At 46.5% G+C, this 18,094-nt stretch overlaps 1 protein-coding gene across 3 annotated transcripts; it reads left to right on the forward strand.

The window, feature by feature from the left end:
- Nucleotides 1-2,059: 2,059 nt before the first annotated feature.
- Nucleotides 2,060-6,852, forward strand: KLF4 (KLF transcription factor 4). 3 transcript variants are annotated; one of them, XM_057722338.1, is made up of 5 exons: nucleotides 2,060-2,666; nucleotides 2,777-2,897; nucleotides 3,562-4,552; nucleotides 4,652-4,816; nucleotides 5,788-6,852. In XM_057722338.1, exons 1-5 carry the CDS (start codon nucleotides 2,662-2,664, stop codon nucleotides 5,961-5,963), a joined length of 1,458 nt encoding a protein of 485 aa, XP_057578321.1. In that variant the 5' UTR covers nucleotides 2,060-2,661; the 3' UTR covers nucleotides 5,964-6,852. The 3 variants fall into 3 exon arrangements, with proteins under 3 accessions (XP_057578321.1, XP_057578322.1, XP_057578320.1); XM_057722339.1 differs by having other exon boundaries at nucleotides 3,784-4,552; XM_057722337.1 differs by having other exon boundaries at nucleotides 3,562-4,816.
- Nucleotides 6,853-18,094: the final 11,242 nt, after the last annotated feature.

Genomic DNA, 18,094 nt, shown 5'->3' on the forward strand with positions numbered 1-18,094 from the left:
TCATGAGGGTGATGGCTGCCAATCAAGGGTTTATCCAAGTTCAGTGCAGTTTAGGAACCTTGGCCTTGATGGTAAATGGCATAACCTTTCCATGCTATCCTCAAGTCCTAGTATCCCAAGAAATGTTTACCATCACAACGAAGGGAACAGTGGGAGGAGGTAGCAGGTATCTTTCTTTCTTGGTTCCTCCTTCTGAAAAGGTGAGCATTTTCTGAGTTAAAGTAACTGGCTGGCTTCTGTGGGGTGGGGTTGAAATCCCCCAGGCCTCGGGAGGAGGGTCGGGGTTTCCCTGCCAAAGCATGCCCTCCCCGCCAGCAGCAGAGCCTCGCAGCCACTGGCCAAAGCCGGGCTGAAGGATGGAAGTCACCCCCAAGGGCTTCCAACTCTCCGGACTGAGTGGGATTCCTGGCCTTGGCATAAAGGGCCGAGTGGATTCACTCGGGGCGCGATGCATTCCAAGAATGCTTCTGTGGTTGGCAGGGAGTGGAAAAATCAAGGATAACAAATATTCTGGGGAAACGTAAGAGGCACCAGGATCGCAGGACTCAGGTGACAACGACCTAAAGTACGAGGTAACTGGATCTCCGTGAGGGTCGGCGCACACTGCCCAGGGCTGAGGCTTCGACCCTTTTCCCAGCCCGCCTCCTCCCTTTTCTTTCCTGGGCTGACACCCGGCCGCCAGCGGCCGCACAGACTGACGAGGGGGCTCGGTGGAGAGGGCGGGCGGAGCCCTCTGCGCGCCTGAATCCAAACAAAACACCTCGCAAGCCTACATTTAGAAAGCGATACCGAACAACATTCACGTTTAAAAAAAAAAAAAGGCACTGTTTGCAGAGAAGATGAGGGCGAAAACATTTCCCGGCTGGAAAATTACTGATCACAAACTAAGGGGGGGTGGGGGTGGGGAGGCAAAGTTATAAGACTGAAATAACGATCGCCGTTTCCTCTTCTCTTCCCGGTGGGCAGGGACGGCTGCCGCGAGCTCCGTGCGCCCTTTTCGGGGATCCCACCACATCGTTCCACTTTCTGGCAAGGGGACACTTTCCAGCTAAGTCCCTTTCGGTGGGTTTGACCGCTCAAGAGCCTGAACCAGGGGAGCGAGCTGCCGTTTGACCTTTACCTCGCCATTTCACCTCTTAATGACTCAGTTTTCTCATCCATAAAGTGGAAAGGAGGGTTGCGTGCCTTGCGAAGTGCTCTGAGATTCCTGGTTAAAAGGTGTCCCCGCGCCTCACGCCCTTCTTCTCTTCCCCACCTCGTCAAATGAACCCCGAGCCCTTTCACTCCCTTCCCCGCTCCTTCAAATACCGAAACCGTAACTCCATTTCCAATTCCGGCCCCTCTCCGCCCTTTCCAGGCGAGGAGCACCCCTCCGGCCTTCTCGGGCTCCCGGTCCTCGCCACGCAGTGCTGGGCGCCCGCCTCCCCTCTGTCCCCCCACCCCCAGCCGGCAGAAGGGCCCGCGAAAGACCTTGCGAGGCCAGGCCAAGCGGCCGCACTCGGGGAGAGCGCTCGGGGACTAGAGCCGGGCTCCTGCGTGCGTATGAGAGGGACAAGGGCCGGATGAGTCACGCGGATAATCGCGCTCTTCTCTTGAGCGCAGACAGCGCGACGAGCGCACCACCGGGGCGGGGGTAGGGGCGCGTTCCCGTCCCCGTTCTCCCCCACCGGCCTTCTTGGCCGCGGGCTTCGAACCCAGGGAGCCGCCCGCGGCGACCGGACATGCGCCCCGTACCCCCAGCCCCGCGCCCCGGGCCGGGCCCGCAGCCGCCAACGCCGCCGGCGTCAGCGCGGCTCCTGCCCGCCAGCTGCCGGGCTGGCGTCACGGCCCGCGGGGCCCCGCCCGCGCCCCGCCCTCCTCCCCGCCCCCACGTGCGCCGAGTTTGTTTATTTAGCTGCCATGGCAACGCACGGGGGGCCGCGGGAGGGAGGGGAGAAGAAAGGGAGGGGGCGGGGCCTGGCGGCGGGCCCGGGCGCACAGCGGGTAGGAGGCGGGGGGAGGGCGGGAGCCAAGAAGTTATAAGTAAGGAGCGCGCGGCGGCCGCCGGCAGTTCCCCGGCCCGAGAGAGCGAGCGCGGCTGCGGGCGCGCGGGGAGCAGAGGCGGTGGCGGGCGGCGGCGGCGGCACCGGGAGCCGCCAAGTGCCCCTCCCCGCCCCTCCGGCCCCCCACCCACCTACCCACCCACCCGCCCGCGGCCAGCGCCCATGGCCGCGCGCGCCCCGCGCAGCCCCCCGGACTCCGCGCCCCGCGCCGCCGCCCAGTCCTCAGATCCGCGCCACCGCGGCCAGTCTCACCTGGCGGCGCCGCCCGCCCGCCACCCCGGCCACAACCACAGCGCCCACGGCGATAGTCGCGGCGACCGCGACAGCGGTGGCGGACGCTGCTGAGTCGAAGAGAGCGCAGGCCGGCCACCGGACCTACTTACTCGCCTTGCTGATTATTTGTACGAGTTTACAACTTTTCTAAGAACTTTTGTATACAAAGGAACTTTTTTTTGAAAGGCATCTCCCTTTTATATTTAATCCAAAGAAGAAGGATCTCGGGCAACTTGGGGTTTTTGGTTTCGGCTTCGTTTCTGTCTTCTTTTCCTCTTCGTTGACTTTGGGGTTCGGGTACCCCCACTGCTTCGGGCTGCCGAGGACCGTCTGGGCCCGCACATTAATGAGGTAGGTGCGGCGCGGGGCGCAGGGCGGGGTGAGGGCCGGTGGGACGCGCCAGAGCGGCGGCCGAGAGTGGCCGCTGACCCCTGCCTCCGTGCTCCCCACCCGGCCCGCAGGCAGCCACCTGGCGAGTCTGACATGGCTGTCAGCGACGCACTGCTCCCGTCCTTCTCCACGTTCGCCTCCGGCCCGGCGGGAAGGGAGAAGACACTGCGTCCAGCAGGTGCCCCGAATAACGTGAGTGTTGCCCCGGGCCTTTGGGACCCTTCGGTGGGCTTTGATGGGTGGCGTGGGGACGGGCGGAGCCCTGGGGTCACCGGGAAGCACCGTACGACGGGAAGGAGCGGCCGCCGCGCGGGCTCGGCAGCCTTCCCGGGGTGGCTTCCGCGCCCTTGTCTCAGCTGTACATGCGTGTGGTCCCGACCCCGTGGAGCCCACACCGGGTCCGCACACGTCCCGGAGCGCGCAGGCGGCAGGGCGGGCGCGCGGGCCACCGGGCGGGAGGTGTCTGTGTCCCCAGACGCTGGCTGGGCCAGAGTGAGCTTGGCGCGTAGGCGTCCCCGTGGCGAGGGCGCACCGAATGAGCCTCGGTGTCCCAATTCCGAGGGCGGCGGGAGCGTCCCCGGCATCAGGAGGGGGAGGGACCCAGGCTGGCGAGCCGCGGCGCTCGCTCACACGCAATCGGGCAGAGACAACATAACATCCTTCATCTCCACGCACCGCCTCTCCTCGGACCCGGGTGTGGGCCATTATTGCAGCGCTGGCACCCACAGTCCCCGGGCGCTTCCTGCCTGCCCGGTCCCCATGTCTAGGCGGTGTAGGCGCGGCGGGCCCACCACTACATCAGGTGGCAGTTAGGGGGACAGCACTGACAGTCTCTTCTCGCGTCGTGTCCCCGCAGCGCTGGCGGGAGGAGCTCTCCCACATGAAGCGACTTCCCCCGGTGCTTCCCGGCCGTCCCTACGACCTGGCGGCGGCGACCGTGGCCGCCGACCTGGAGAGTGGCGGAGTCGGTGCGGCTTGCGGCAGCAGCAACCCGGCTCTCCTACCCCGGAGAGAGACGGAGGAGTTCAATGATCTCCTGGACCTGGACTTTATCCTCTCCAACTCACTGTCCCATCAGGAGTCAGTGGCCGCCACCGTGTCCTCGTCGGCGTCAGCCTCATCCTCGTCCTCTCCGTCGAGCAGCGGTCCTGCCAGTGCGCCCTCCACCTGCAGCTTCAGCTATCCAATGCGGGCCGGGGGCGACCCGGGCGTGGCGCCTGGCAGCACGGGCGGCGGCCTCCTTTATGGCCGGGAGTCTGCACCCCCTCCGACAGCTCCCTTCAACCTGGCGGACATCAACGACGTGAGCCCCTCTGGCGGCTTCGTGGCCGAGCTCCTGCGGCCTGAATTGGACCCCGTGTACATTCCGCCGCAGCAGCCGCAGCCGCCAGGTGGCGGGCTGATGGGCAAGTTTGTGCTGAAGGCGTCGCTGAGTGCCCCTGGCAGCGAGTACGGCAGCCCGTCGGTCATCAGTGTTAGCAAAGGCAGCCCGGACGGCAGCCACCCGGTGGTGGTGGCGCCCTACAGCGGCGGGCCGCCGCGCATGTGCCCCAAGATCAAGCAGGAGGCTGTCTCCTCCTGCACCGTCGGTCGGCCCCTAGAGGCCCACTTGGGCACTGGACCCCCTCTCAGCAATGGCCACCGGCCGCCTGCGCACGACTTTCCCCTGGGGCGCCAGCTCCCCAGCAGGACTACCCCGACCCTGGGTGCCGAGGAACTGCTGAGCAGCAGGGACTGTCATCCTGCCCTGCCGCTCCCCCCGGGCTTCCATCCCCACCCCGGGCCCAACTACCCTCCCTTCCTTCCTGACCAGATGCAGCCGCAGGTCCCACCGCTCCATTACCAAGGTCAGTCCCGGGGATTCATAATTGGGGCTGGGGAGCCCTGCGTGTGCCAGCCCGCCGGGGCACACAGGATGACGCTGACCCCACATTCTTCACCCCTAGAGCTCATGCCACCCGGTTCCTGCATGCCAGAGGAGCCCAAGCCAAAGAGGGGGAGAAGGTCGTGGCCCCGGAAAAGGACGGCCACTCACACTTGTGATTACGCAGGCTGCGGCAAGACCTACACGAAGAGTTCTCATCTCAAGGCACACCTGCGAACCCACACAGGTAGGAGGACAGACGCCTCGGAAAGGAGGGGGGCTGGTGTCCAGCTTCTTTGGCTGACTACAGACACTCCTCAGGGCCTCCCTTGGGATGTGGGGCGCAGTCTATCTCCTCCATCTCCGGGATAACAGGAGAGAACAGCAAACCGGCGCCTACTACTTTGCCCAGAAGCCTTTTGCTGGGCGGATGGTATCAGTGCTTGAAAGTGCAGTTTTGTTAGGCCTTTGAATGGCAGAGAGATTCCAGGCTGTATGTGGGCCTCTTCTAGCTTGAGCAAAGCATTGCCCTTGTAATCAAGAAATTATACTTTGCAGTGCAAAAGCATGATATATTATTTTTTAATCAGTTTTTGATTTTCCAGACTTTTTATTGATCCCTTTCCAGGTTCACCCTCCCCATTTCTAATCTTAACAATTAGGTTTTATTTAAATCCCAAGGACTTAATGGTTGGGCTTGCTGAGATTCTGGTTTAAGATTGTTGCAGAGAATCTGTTTGTGGATGTAAGTAGGTATGTAAGGTCACTAAGGCACAGCATTCATTAATGATATTGGTACAGGAAAAGTAGCCTCCTGTCACTTTTTAGAACCAATTATAGTGGGTTAGGATATCATTGGTTTGGGCTAGGAGAGACACTAGCAGCCATAATTTCTAAGTTCATTTCCTCCACAGCGATATTTTAGCTCAAAAGAAAGAAAATGTTAGTCCAACAGAAGTATAGGTGTAAGTGGCCTTTGTGTTTTCCAAGATTAGCGATTTAACTTTCCCTAAAAAAACAAGAGCAAAAAAATAGGCATAATGTGTTCCTGTTATGATCTGGAATTTAATATGGCCTTAAGAGGTATAAAGACATTTCTGGATTCTTTCGGAATGGGGTGCTTGGGGAGCTGGTTTAATGTTTGGCTTCCAGTTTGAAAAATGGCCAATTCTTCATTCTTTAGCAATTGCTTCCAGTGGCTTTGTTTTCCTTCTCCAGGTGAGAAACCTTACCACTGTGACTGGGATGGCTGTGGGTGGAAATTTGCCCGCTCAGATGAACTGACCAGGCACTACCGCAAACACACCGGGCACCGCCCCTTCCAGTGCCAGAAATGCGACCGGGCATTTTCGAGGTCGGACCACCTCGCCTTACACATGAAGAGGCACTTTTAAATCCCAAAACAGTGGATATGACCCACACTGCCAGACGAGAATTCAGTATTTTTTACCTTTCACACTGTCTTCCCGGTGAGGGGAGGAACCCAGCTGGAGCACTACAATCATGGTCAAGTTCCCAACAAGTCAACTTGTGAATGGAATCAGGAGACGCGAGGAAACCAAAAGACAAAGAACAGATGGGGTCTGTGACTGGATCTTCTATCATTCCAATTCTAAATCCAACTTGAATATATATTCCTGGACTTACAAAACGCCAAAGGGGTGACTGGAAGTTGTGGATATCAGGGTATAAATTAGATCCTTGAGTTGGGGGGAGGGAAGACCAGAATCCCTTGAATTGTTTCGATGCAATATAAGCATAAAGATCACCTTGTATTTTCTTTGCCTTCTAAAAGCCATTATTACGATCTTAGAAGAAGAGGAAGAAATTCAGGTACAGAAAATGTGTTTTAATAGCCTAAACGATGGTGCTTGGTGAGTCTTGGTTCTAAAGGTACCAAATGAGGCCAAAGTTCTCAAACTGCTGCATACTTTGACAAGGAAAATCTATTTTTGTCTTCCGATCTACATTTATGACCTAAGTCAGGTAAATACACCTGGTTTACTTTAACCTTTTTATGCAGACAGTCTGTTATGCACTGTGGTTTCAGATGTGCAATAATTTGTACAATGGTTTATTCCCAAGTATGCCTTAAGCAGAACAAAAGTTTTTTTCTATATAGTTCCTTGCCTTAATAAATATGTAATATAAATTTAAGCAAACTTCTATTTTGTATATTTGTAAACTACAAAGTAAAAAAATGAACATTTTGTGGAGTTTGTATTTTGCATACTCAAGGTGAGAATTAAGTGTTAAATAAACCTATAATATTTTATCTGAATATTGTTTTTGTTTGTTTTTGCCCTGGAAAAGCACAACAGAAATTGCAGTTTAAACCCAGGGGTAGGTGTGCGAAAAGCACACGAAAAGCCAACTTCATCTCAACAGATTAAAAGACTTTTTAAAGACTACTTAGCTTTCCAGTGAGTACTATATAATGCTATGGGGCTGCAAGCTCTGAGGATTTGCGATCTTAGAATTAGACGTACCTGGTTCAGGTTCCTCTTTCAAATGTACATTAAAAAGTGTGAAAGCAGTTTCCCTACCTGACTGAACTTCCAGGTAGATACAGCTCAATTGTTCTTCAGTTCACTCAGTTTAATATGAAAGTAGTCTTCAGCACACACGTTCCAGTTTCACATTTTAAAAGATCTTTATGGCTTGTCTTTAAAATTAAATGAAAATATAAAAATCTCTTTTCCAAGGCCTGGCCTTGCACTCAGAACAATTTGTAACAAAAGAACCTCCCCACAGCGGACAACCCCAAGAGCGTAGTTCCACAGTGCCCTCCTGAGGATCAAAGGATTCACTTATGCTTGTGTAACAAATACATTACTTTTAGTTATAGCCCCGAAAGAGGGCAGAACCAAAGTTTCTGGCAGGTTTTTAAAACTTCATCAGTCCTCTGAAGATAATAAGCCAGCCCCATGGTTTCAGCAGACGGAAACAAAAGAGGCGAAAGTGACTCAGTCACAAAACCAAGTGTAAAGTAAATTCAAGTAAATTTTAAACGGTGTTTCTGTAAATTGGTAGCATATTTCTCAAATTATTAAAGCTAAAAACTTTTTTGTGGTGGATACCCAAGAATCTGAAGTTCATTTGGGCAGTCACAAAATGGAAAAAAGCATTTGTGACACCTGTTAACACTATGTATTTGTAATGGTGATGTGGGTGACTAACATTGTCAAGTGGACAGAAGCTGACTGACATTTTCTTTAGACTGCTTATTACCTATCCATTATAGCTAGTGTTCAGAGGTGTGTTTGCACTGTGGGTACATTTTATAAATGGAACGAAAACCAGAAATTCATAAGAGGCTCATGGTGGATCAACACAAAGTATTTTCCTTGGCTTTTAAGAGTCCAGCATGACTGGAAAATGTGGCATGTGTCTTAGCTTAAAAGAAAACAGGTGCATCAATAGGATGGAATTTTATGTGGCCAAGAACATATTCAAAGCATATTTAATGACATGGAAAAATGCTCATGGTATGTTAAATGGAAAAAGCAGGATATAAGACTATAAACAGTACGATTCCAATTGTATAAATTCAAATGTGTGTGTGCATTGAAGGAGGGAGAGAAGCGAGCTTAAATTAAGAGAAAAGACTGGAAGGAAACACCAAAATATTAATACTGGTTTTCTCAGATTAAGTTTTCTAGTTTCCAAATACCCTAAAATAAGTATCTATTTTAAATAGAGAAACTGTTAAAAAAGAGTACAGGTGCAAATATTTAGGCTTTATTTTTAAAAGAGCAATTAAAGCTATTTAAACAAAAAGCCTACATTCTAATACATTTTTCTTTGTATTAAATTGTGGTTGCTGCTCTTGGAATCCACCTTGCTCTTATACAGAGGTTTCTGGCACATTGTGTATGAAAAGTGTTTGTCAAAAGGTTTTACCGTTTTCACATTCACCAAGTGCCTATCATCTCAGGTAGAAGAAACATTCATAAAAGACATTTTAAATGTATTCAAATTTTTCTAATGTGTCATAGACAAACGTCGCTTGCAGTAACTTTTTCTAACCTGAAAAAGAAAGCTTCGGTATCTAAAATGAGGAAGATTTTCCAAAAATGTAACAGGACAAAACTATTCAAGATGCACAAATAGCTAAACTATTTACTTTAGTACCTATCAGTTCTGAGCTCCTAGGTGTACTGTCATTACTGCATTACAGAGCCGTTTATACTGTATAATAAAGAGTACCTAATAATTGAGATGCCTGCTTATTATATTTTCCTCATGACATTTAATTTTATATGTCCTAGATTTTAACTTGTGCACACAGACACACTCACACACACACAAGATTAACAATGGTGTTTCCTACACAGCAACAGACTTTCCGTCTCTCTTTTCCAACAAAGTGCCTTTTCCAGCAAAATATTCTTTCAACCTGAGAACCTGTTTGACTCCTGTCTTGTTTGGGTTTGTTAAAACAAAACAGGAGGGACTTCCCTGGTGGTCCAGTGGTTAAAACTTTGTCTTCCAATGCATGGGGTACGGGTTCGATCCCTGGTCACAGAGCTAAGTTCCCACATGCCTCGAGGCCAAAAAAACCCACAAAACATAAAACAGAAGCAATATTGTAACAAATCAATAAAGGCTTTAAAAATGATCCACATCAAAAAAAGATCTTTAGAACAAAACAGGAATCTTCACCATCTCAAGTAGGATAGTTGGGGATTAATCCTCTTCCTTTCAAAAACTGTTCCAATTTTTAGAAATAAGCAATGTTATTTCATATTTCGAGACTCACAGTTTTTACATATAATTTCTTTACATATAAGAAAGTGCAGGTGAGGCAGTCCTTATGCTATGGAAGTAAGTCCGCAGGGAAAATATTAAAACAAGCCGTGGTGGTACCCATTGTACTTTGATCTATGGGAATATCTAAATTTAGCAGCCTGTGTGGCCACCTGTTCTATTGTATATTCTGGCTTCTGGAGCTCTGTTTGGCACAATACCACACACTCAGAAGTGAATTTGTAGTCCGTTCTCTCTCTTTCTCCCCACCTTCACCCTTCTCCCTCTCTTTCAAAACACATAGACACCATCCAGACCTACACAAACCTTTTTTGTGTATTTATTATTTTGTCATTTGATTTATTATTATGCATTAACCTTTTATGTATTTTATTTCCTTGTTTTTTCTTAGCACCTTTTACACGCTATTGTGTAGTGACATGCTTTTATAGCACTAAGCTGAAGCTATGACTGCTTCCTAAAGGTTGTTTATGAAACTATCATTCACTGTTTACATGCAGAGTACTCAGTCAATAATATTTCACACAAAACCACCCAGAACTCTCTAGGTTATGAATGTTGTGGAATATATCATGGAATGTTCTACCTGTGAAAATGCAAAGAGAGTACTGTTGCAATCAGAATGCTGGATGAAAATAGTCTTTTTTTTTTTTCACATTAAGTGAAACTAAAATGAAAGTTGAGAACAGACACCCTTTGGAAGGCTTTACCTTAAACAAAAAAAAAAGGAAATCTTGAATAAATTTCTCACCATCTCCTAAAAAGCTAATAAATTCTTAAATCCTTCTGAAGTACCTATGGTTTCAGTGCCTTGGTCACAGTCAAAACACAAAGGAAACCAATTGCTAAAGTGTTAGCATAAACACAGAAAATCTTTCGGGCTGTTCTCTACGCTACCATAGCCAGCTGACTTAGCTGCGGGGAAGGAAGCACATGGGGTAGGATTATCAGTCAAATTGGTTCTCTGGAAACGTGAACACTGGGAGCCCATCTTTTTAATTGTTTTCCATGATGCCAGTGCTATAATATCACTTTTTTGAATTGCTTCAGTCTCAACACCCTACATGAGTCAGCATGTTGCAACCCATCCTCCCAAATGTCCTTCGCCACTTATTCTTAAAGCAAAAGGAGGAAATACACAGAAATCTAATTTATTAACAACAACAACAGGAAATAAATTCACACTTCCAGAATCCCTTTGACATCTGAGTATACCTACTAGGACATTTTTCATTGATACAACATAATAATTATAATGATATCCCAGCGTATGAGGGCCCTTTGCCATCTTTTTATGTTTACTTTCATGTCTAATGTTACATGTTCTCACCTAAACAGAATAAGAAACGAGAGGTAGCTCTTTATGGAGAGAGAGAGAAATAGATGGATGGGTGAAGCCGCAGGTGGAGATTTCACAATTGTCTAAAATCAATTAGGGCAAACGGTCAACCATGTCCAGTCTAAGGTATCTGAGGCCGGGAGGCTGAGTGGGGTTACAACACCTGTCTCAGCTATAATATCTGAATCTGTACTAACTGATACTGGAGCAACATATTGCTGAATAGTGGTCAGATCGCCAAGACACAAAGCCAATGTGCTCAGGACTCTACCTGCATATCCTCTTAAATGCTAAAATGGATAAATAACTTCACAGGGAAATTGAAGGAACTCTTAGAAACACTTGCTGAAAGCCAAGGAGATATGTGAATTGGTGCAAACCATAAGCAGAGTCTCTTAGACATGACACATGGGATTTTTTTCAGTAAAGACAAGCATCCCTCTTTTCTGATCCAGTTCACTTTTTGCTGGTGTATAGTCACCCCTTACTTTTGCACACTCTGTGAGGTCTATGAAGCATTTACACACACTATTAGCTCAATTAACCCTCAGGGTAGCATTGGGATTTCCCTCTTTCATCCCCATTTTATGGATGAGGAAACTGAGGTTCCCTTCACAAGTCAGTGTTTTGTTTTTGTTTCTCATTCTTGCTGACATAAAGCATTTCTCTTCTAATGCTTTTGTCCTCAGTCTGCTGGGCAGGTAGAGCTACAGGCTAAATGGATACACCCCGATTCAGAAGGATTTGCTAACATCCAGGTTCTTCCAGTAAACCTGTTTAGGAGTCAAGAGCCCCAGACTTTCTGGCTCCCAATAAATGTGCTACTTTCTTTGTCAAAGTAGGCAAGATGGGGAAGTTTCCTGCAGAAGTTTCTTGAGCTGGTCACTATGCCATGACTATGAGCTATACTTTTCGTGTGAGGTGGAAGAAAAGCACGTGCTTCTGTCCTAGCACACAGCTCTCCTGATCAACCAGATCTGTCAAGCCCCTCCCCTACACATTACCTTCCCAAAGTGTCTAGGATCTAGTGGATAAAGATTCAAATTGCGGCCCCCAGCTACTTGTCCAGCATCATCTCCTTAAGTATCCAATCACACCTTAAGTGTGCCAGCCATGCAAAACTACTCTGGACCCCCGCAATGCACTCTGTCTGTTTCAGCCTTTGAGGCTTTGCTGGCAGATGTTGGTCTCTGCTGCTTCTGGAGAGACCCATATTCCTCTGACAAGCACTTATATATCCTTCATAGTGAGTTCTTAAAATGCCTTCCCTCTCGATCTATATCTTTCATTAAAATCATACCCTTATAGATTACAAGATTTTATGCACAATACTATATATAAAATAGGTAACCAACAAGGTCTTATTATATATATAGCACAGGGAACTCTATCTATATCTTGTAATAACCTATACTAGGAGAGAATCTAGAAATGATCTATCTATCATCTATCTATCTAACCATCTATCAACTGAATCACTTTGCTGTATATCAGAAACTAACATAACGTTGTAAATCAACTATCTTTCAATAAAAATTAAAAAAAAAAAAAAAGATATTATGGGTCTGACTCTCCCAACAGACAGGAGATCCTGGAGGGCACTGGGAGCTTTCCTTACTTGCCCTTGAATACCCATCCTTACTGGATTTAATTGAATGCAACTAATCATTAATTGAATACTGAGCCTCAAATCCTGGCATTTCTTCTTAGAAGACTCTTCCTTGCTGGGTGATTTTCTGCAATGATTCTGGAAAGAATTTTGTTCACAGTGGGGGGGTAGTTGATGTGTATTAGGGGAGGCAGATGGGTGTCAGGTGACCCACTGGAAGCAGTCAGGGGACCACTGGTCATGGCCTTCAGGAAGCCAGAATTTGAGAAAAGGAAATATTTTATTCTCCCCTTTGGATAATCCATTAGGCCTCCTTTCAAGCCCAAAAATATGAGTGTACTGTGAACATATGACAAACGATGAAGGTTTGTTGTTGTTGTTGTTGTTGTTGTTTTCTAAAAACACACTTTAAAAGCTTAAAAAAGGCACTTTCCATACTAGGATCCTGGATGGACCAGTCTGCCCGAATGAGGAAGGGTCACCTATTCTTCTTCAAGTTTGCTGCTCTTCAAGCTAAGACTCTCCTTGCTGCTTGGATGACAGTAATTTTCTGATGTCTGAACATGTTCTAAACTGTTCTAGAAAACTGACTCTAGAAAACAGTGCATGGAATTGACAACGCCCCTGCCTTTAAGGCACTGTTACCGCCTCACAGAGGAATGAATAACAGATTGCAAGCACTGAGAGCTATAAAACTACACAGGCTGTCTGAACAGGAAAGGGTCTTCAAGACTCTTTAGCTCAAGGAGAAAACTGAGGCCAGGATAAAGCTCTGGACTCACCCAAGGTCACATCAAGTGGACCTGATGTGGTTCTGAACACCAGCCAGGGTCCAGGTCTCACTTAACAAGCCAACAGCTTAATGGCTCCATCCTGAGAACCCAAGGGAACATTAGAAGGAAATACAATTTTTTTAAGACACATGCAAAATGATGGTTTTAAAAAGAAAGTTCTAAATTCAATGTGATGTTGTGCTCTGATGTCCAAAATATTGTTTCATTGTTCTCTATTGTGCCTAAGACGGGGACTATTTGCTTACCACCACACCCTTCTTGGGGGAACACAGGAACCATTCCCTAAAAGTGTAAAAACATAATTCTGGCTTTGTGCTGCTTTCTCTTTCCGTGCAACTTCAAACATATATAATCTGTTCAACACCTACCTTACCAGCAGCTGTGCAAAGAGCGATGGAATCAAAAATGAATAAGAATAATAAATATGCATGTCTACAGATATTTTTTTCCTAATGCAATTGCTCTGCCAAAGGCATAATGTGTAAGTTAAATGAAAATCAGCATTCTAACCCAGTAAAAATTGTTTACCTTTATGGAAAAGTGATTGGATAGTTCTTTGAGAGACTCAACCACATTGAATACAATCACATGAGCCATTTTTTTCCCTACAATTTTCTCGATTGCTTATTATCTTAGATACCTCCAACTCGTTTATCAGGCACATGTTAAAGCATGTTAAAATGTGTTATTCAGGTTCAGCGTGAAGGATTTGGCCTTATTCAACAAAATATCACAAACTTCTGTTGAAATGAATGATTCAAGCAAAATGGAGCTTAATCTGCAAACCCAGGCACCTTGGGTTTCTCTAGATTGGAGACTGCACATCTAGACCAGGGGAACAACCTGATTTTGCTTTCAGCACAATTAACTTTATGGCTAGGCAGCATAACTGACTTCATAGGCTTTTTTGGTGCCTAGTGCCAAAGCTTGTAGAAACAGGGGAGGCTTTGCCTAAGGGATTCTTTGCATTAAAGACTTTGTTAGGCAAAGCCATTCTGGCATGGGAGTCTGATTTGCAATTTGTGCCTTTGTAAAAGGATTAGAAGATCCCTATTGTTTAATGTTTGGATCTCAATTTGCATTTGGAAGCACATGACCTCTTCTAGGTTTAGAGTTTTTTATTTTCATTTTCTTGTTCTGATATACAATCAATACTGCCTGTGAAAAAACTGATAAAACTGCAGGGCCAAATGTTTGCACTGATTAAGGAAGTCAGATAGATAGGTTTTCTCTATGAATGGTGGAGTCTGCTGGGCTCCAGGGATACTGAGCCAGTAATCTATCTAGCAACTGACAAATAACTCATAGGTATAGGTACACACACATTTTCATTTATTATTTCCTTAATTAGAATGCATGGCACTCTGTTTAAAAAAAAAAAAGCACTACAGAGGCCTGATCAGACAGTGGATCTACAAAAAGAACAAAAGTGGGACTTCCCTGGTGGCACAGTGGATAGGACTCCATGCTCCCATTGCAGGGGCCCCGTGTTCAATCCCTGGTCCGGGAACTAGATTCTGCATGCATGCCGCAACTGAGTCCACATGCCACAACTAGGCAGCAACTAAGGAGCCCAACTGCCGCAACTAACACCCAGCACAACCAAATAAATAAATAAATATTTTTTTTAAAAAAGTTCTTAAAAAAGAAAAAAAAAAAGAACCGAAAGAAAAAAAATCCTCTGATTACCTAAGGACATATTTGAACACTCTGTCCAATGTCTTCCTTTATAAAGAAAGGTTTGAGAAAAATTATTTTAGGTTTGCGATAACAAAATTCTCAGCAGTACATGATATTTAACTACCTGTCCTTTGGTAAACAATTGTTAACTAACATTTGCTTTGACAAAGTTCCCAGATTGGCCACATAACACTTGGAATAGAAACTGCGTGAGGAGGAACAATTCCTTAGATTGTGGGTTTAGGACACATGGTTTGTTTGTTTGTTTTCCTTCTAACTCTTCGGTGTCTCCATCCTTTGTCTTTGCAGTTGACCACAAGAAAACATTTCTTGCATGTTTTGCAGAAGCTCCTGGGAACCTGGAGTTGCTAGTTGAGTGAGCTGGAGGTAGATGGAAAGTATTCACATTCATGGAGCACCTATGGTATGCCAAGGACTTTGCTAGGTGTTTAGGGATCTGTGATTATGCCCATTTTGTAGTGGAGAAGACTGAGGCCCAGAGGAGGCAAGTGACTTATGCAAGGTCACACAGCTGTGGTGGGAAGCCAGATCCACCCAATTCCTAAGCTCAGGCTCTTTCTGCCACATCACGCCACCTCCCAGGTAAACTCAAGCTAACTTCATTTGGGGGTTTTCCTGTTCCTCACCTCCTTGGAATGCATTTGTATTTTTAATTGAACTGGGGTTAATCTGGTGCACAGGAAGCTATAAGGACAAGACTGACCTAATCTACCCTTCTTTCTAATAGAAACAAGTAATCTTATCTGTCATTCCATTAAAAATACACCACATTCTTCTAAGCTCCGGTTTGGGTAATGACTCAAGAAAAGGCAGTTCATTTCTGCATCACAGCACCCCCACAGCCTCTATAAAATCACCAAAAGTAAATAAGCCATGCTTTTCTTCCTGGGGATTTCATTCACTGACTCCAAAGTACTTGACACATGTATTCAATCTATTAGAATAAAGAACTAGCAGTCCTTTTGATAGTTGGACCAATTGGAGGTTAGCCTAAGAGAGTAGCTTTTGCTGAAGATCATACACTGCGAGGCCCCCTTGAATGGAGAATGCCCAGGAGGAAGTTAGCCAAAAGGAGTGGCACGCTGGAGCATTGTACTTTGAGCCCAAATTCTCAGCCACGTCCCATGGGAAACACTCTGTCTCTGCCATCTTCCAAAGCTCTGCCAACATTCTCCTAATGCTTCCAATATCTGAAGATAATCCCTTTTCCCCTAAACGGGATCTCAACCCAAAATAGATCTGGGTCTGTGTCTCGGGGCATGGACCAATGACTCAAAAGGCCATTTCAGATCTCGGAAGCAGGGAAGGCTCTTCAGAGCATGGGAGCACCGTCTGGGAGCTGGTTAGTACTCAAGGAACAAATGAATGCCAGAGGAGTTCCAAGAAACATGTCACCTGAAGTTTCCTCTGCACCCACGAAGAAGATGAGCCCCCCAAGTCTCCCACAATTATGCCTCACGCCAGCCTAGGATTCTTCCAGACCCTCATCCTCAGCCTGCATCAGGCCATAGATTGACTTGCTAAGCAAGACCCAGATATCCCCGAACCATAGGTTTTTGGTGTTTTTTTGTTTTTTGTTTTTGGCTGCACAGCATGTGGGATCTTACTTCCCCAGGGACTGAACCTGTGCCGCCCAAAGTGGAAGCGCAGAGTCCTAACCACTGGACCACCAGGGAATTCCCAAGAGGTCCCAGAACCTTAAGTGTCGATGATAAATGGACAGGTGTTTAATGTGTGAGCCTGATTCAGCATCAGGGGTGGCAGAAGGAAAAAGTTTCAGCTAAAAAAAAAATATATATATATATATATGCTGATTTGGCACATTTCCTACATTTGGGTTTTGTTTTGCTGTTGTTTTATTTTTCTCCTTTAGCTCATTCATATCATCTGGATTAGGTTTTCATCCAAATCTTTCTATCCAGCAGTATGGCATTGGTTAAGTAAGTCCTAGTTCTCCTTGGAACAGACTACCATGTTCCATTAAAATTACCTGGTAAACAAGAATAAATAAGGGCTAACCTTTATTAAGGTTTACTACATGCTGTCCCTATACTCACCATTTGACATGTATTTTTCTCATTCAGTCCCTTCAATGGCCCTATGAGGCAGACGTTATCATTCTCTTCATTTTAAGGATAAGGATCTGAGACAAAGAGAGCTTAGGGAACCTGCCTGGAATCACAGAATTGGTGAGGGGTGAAGCTGGGATTAAACCGGATTCTACCCAGTCCCAAGCTCTCGAGCCATATACTCTTTATATGCAGAAGAATGTTCAGGGGAAGTTAACTGGAAGGGGAGATACCTATATAGTACGATCCAACTTGGTAAAAATATATCTACGTTTATGTGTTTGGGAGGTATATTTGCCTTGCGACAGTTCTAGAAGGATTGCTCAAATGTCAACTCCTTGGAGCAGCCTTCCCTGACCATACTAAAAGAGCCCTCCCACTCTGTCCCTGGTATTCTTTCTTTTAACATGCTTGATTTTTCCTCAGGGCACTTAGTATTACCTGAGGTGTAACAAACACCGGATACTTTTATTGTCTAGCTCCCCTATACAAGGAGGGGTAACAATGACTAACAAACTGCCTGGCATGCAATAAGTGCTTAATAAATATTTATTGACTCTAACAAATGTACTAAACCCTTAATGTTGATGATTATTTTTTCCTCTCTCTCTCTTGCTGTCAAACGTAAACAATTTAGATTCTTGATACTTAAATGGATTTGATTTTTTTTTCATGTTTCCTCTGAAATCCTATAAGTAAAAAAGAAAAAAAAAGAAAGCCCATTCCACATAAGGGGTAAGAACCTAAAATGGTCTACTTGAAAATGCAAAATGATCTCCTCCATGCAGGACATATAACTTCTCAAGAACAGAAAGTTCTTTGCAGAAGAAGAGACCATTGGAAATCCACTTAGGTAAACTCGCCTTGAGTCTAAAGAGACTCATTAATGTTTCAACTGCTAATCCATTTAGTGTCCTGTTCACCCAGATGACTTTTCGGAGCATCCCTCTGGTGGTTTTAGAAAGATAACCCTTCCTTGTCACTCGGCTCAATTGAGCAACAGCAAAAAGACAATGGACTGCAGATAAACGGATTGATTGAAGTGTTTGGGATGAATGGAAGCCCGCCTATCTGGCCGTGTGAAAATGAAAGGAACATTTGAAATGAGCTGATATGAGTTGGGCAGGCTTTATCCCAATAATAACCTCCCTCCTTTCTTCTCTAAAAAGGATTAGGCCTCCTGTGAATGGGAGTCTTGTCTTCAAGTCCCCTGGCCTTGACCTTCCTTTGTATTGTTCTACTC

The sequence above is a fragment of the Hippopotamus amphibius genome, chromosome 2, assembly GCF_030028045.1.
Source record: "Hippopotamus amphibius kiboko isolate mHipAmp2 chromosome 2, mHipAmp2.hap2, whole genome shotgun sequence".
NCBI lineage: Eukaryota > Metazoa > Chordata > Mammalia > Artiodactyla > Hippopotamidae > Hippopotamus > Hippopotamus amphibius.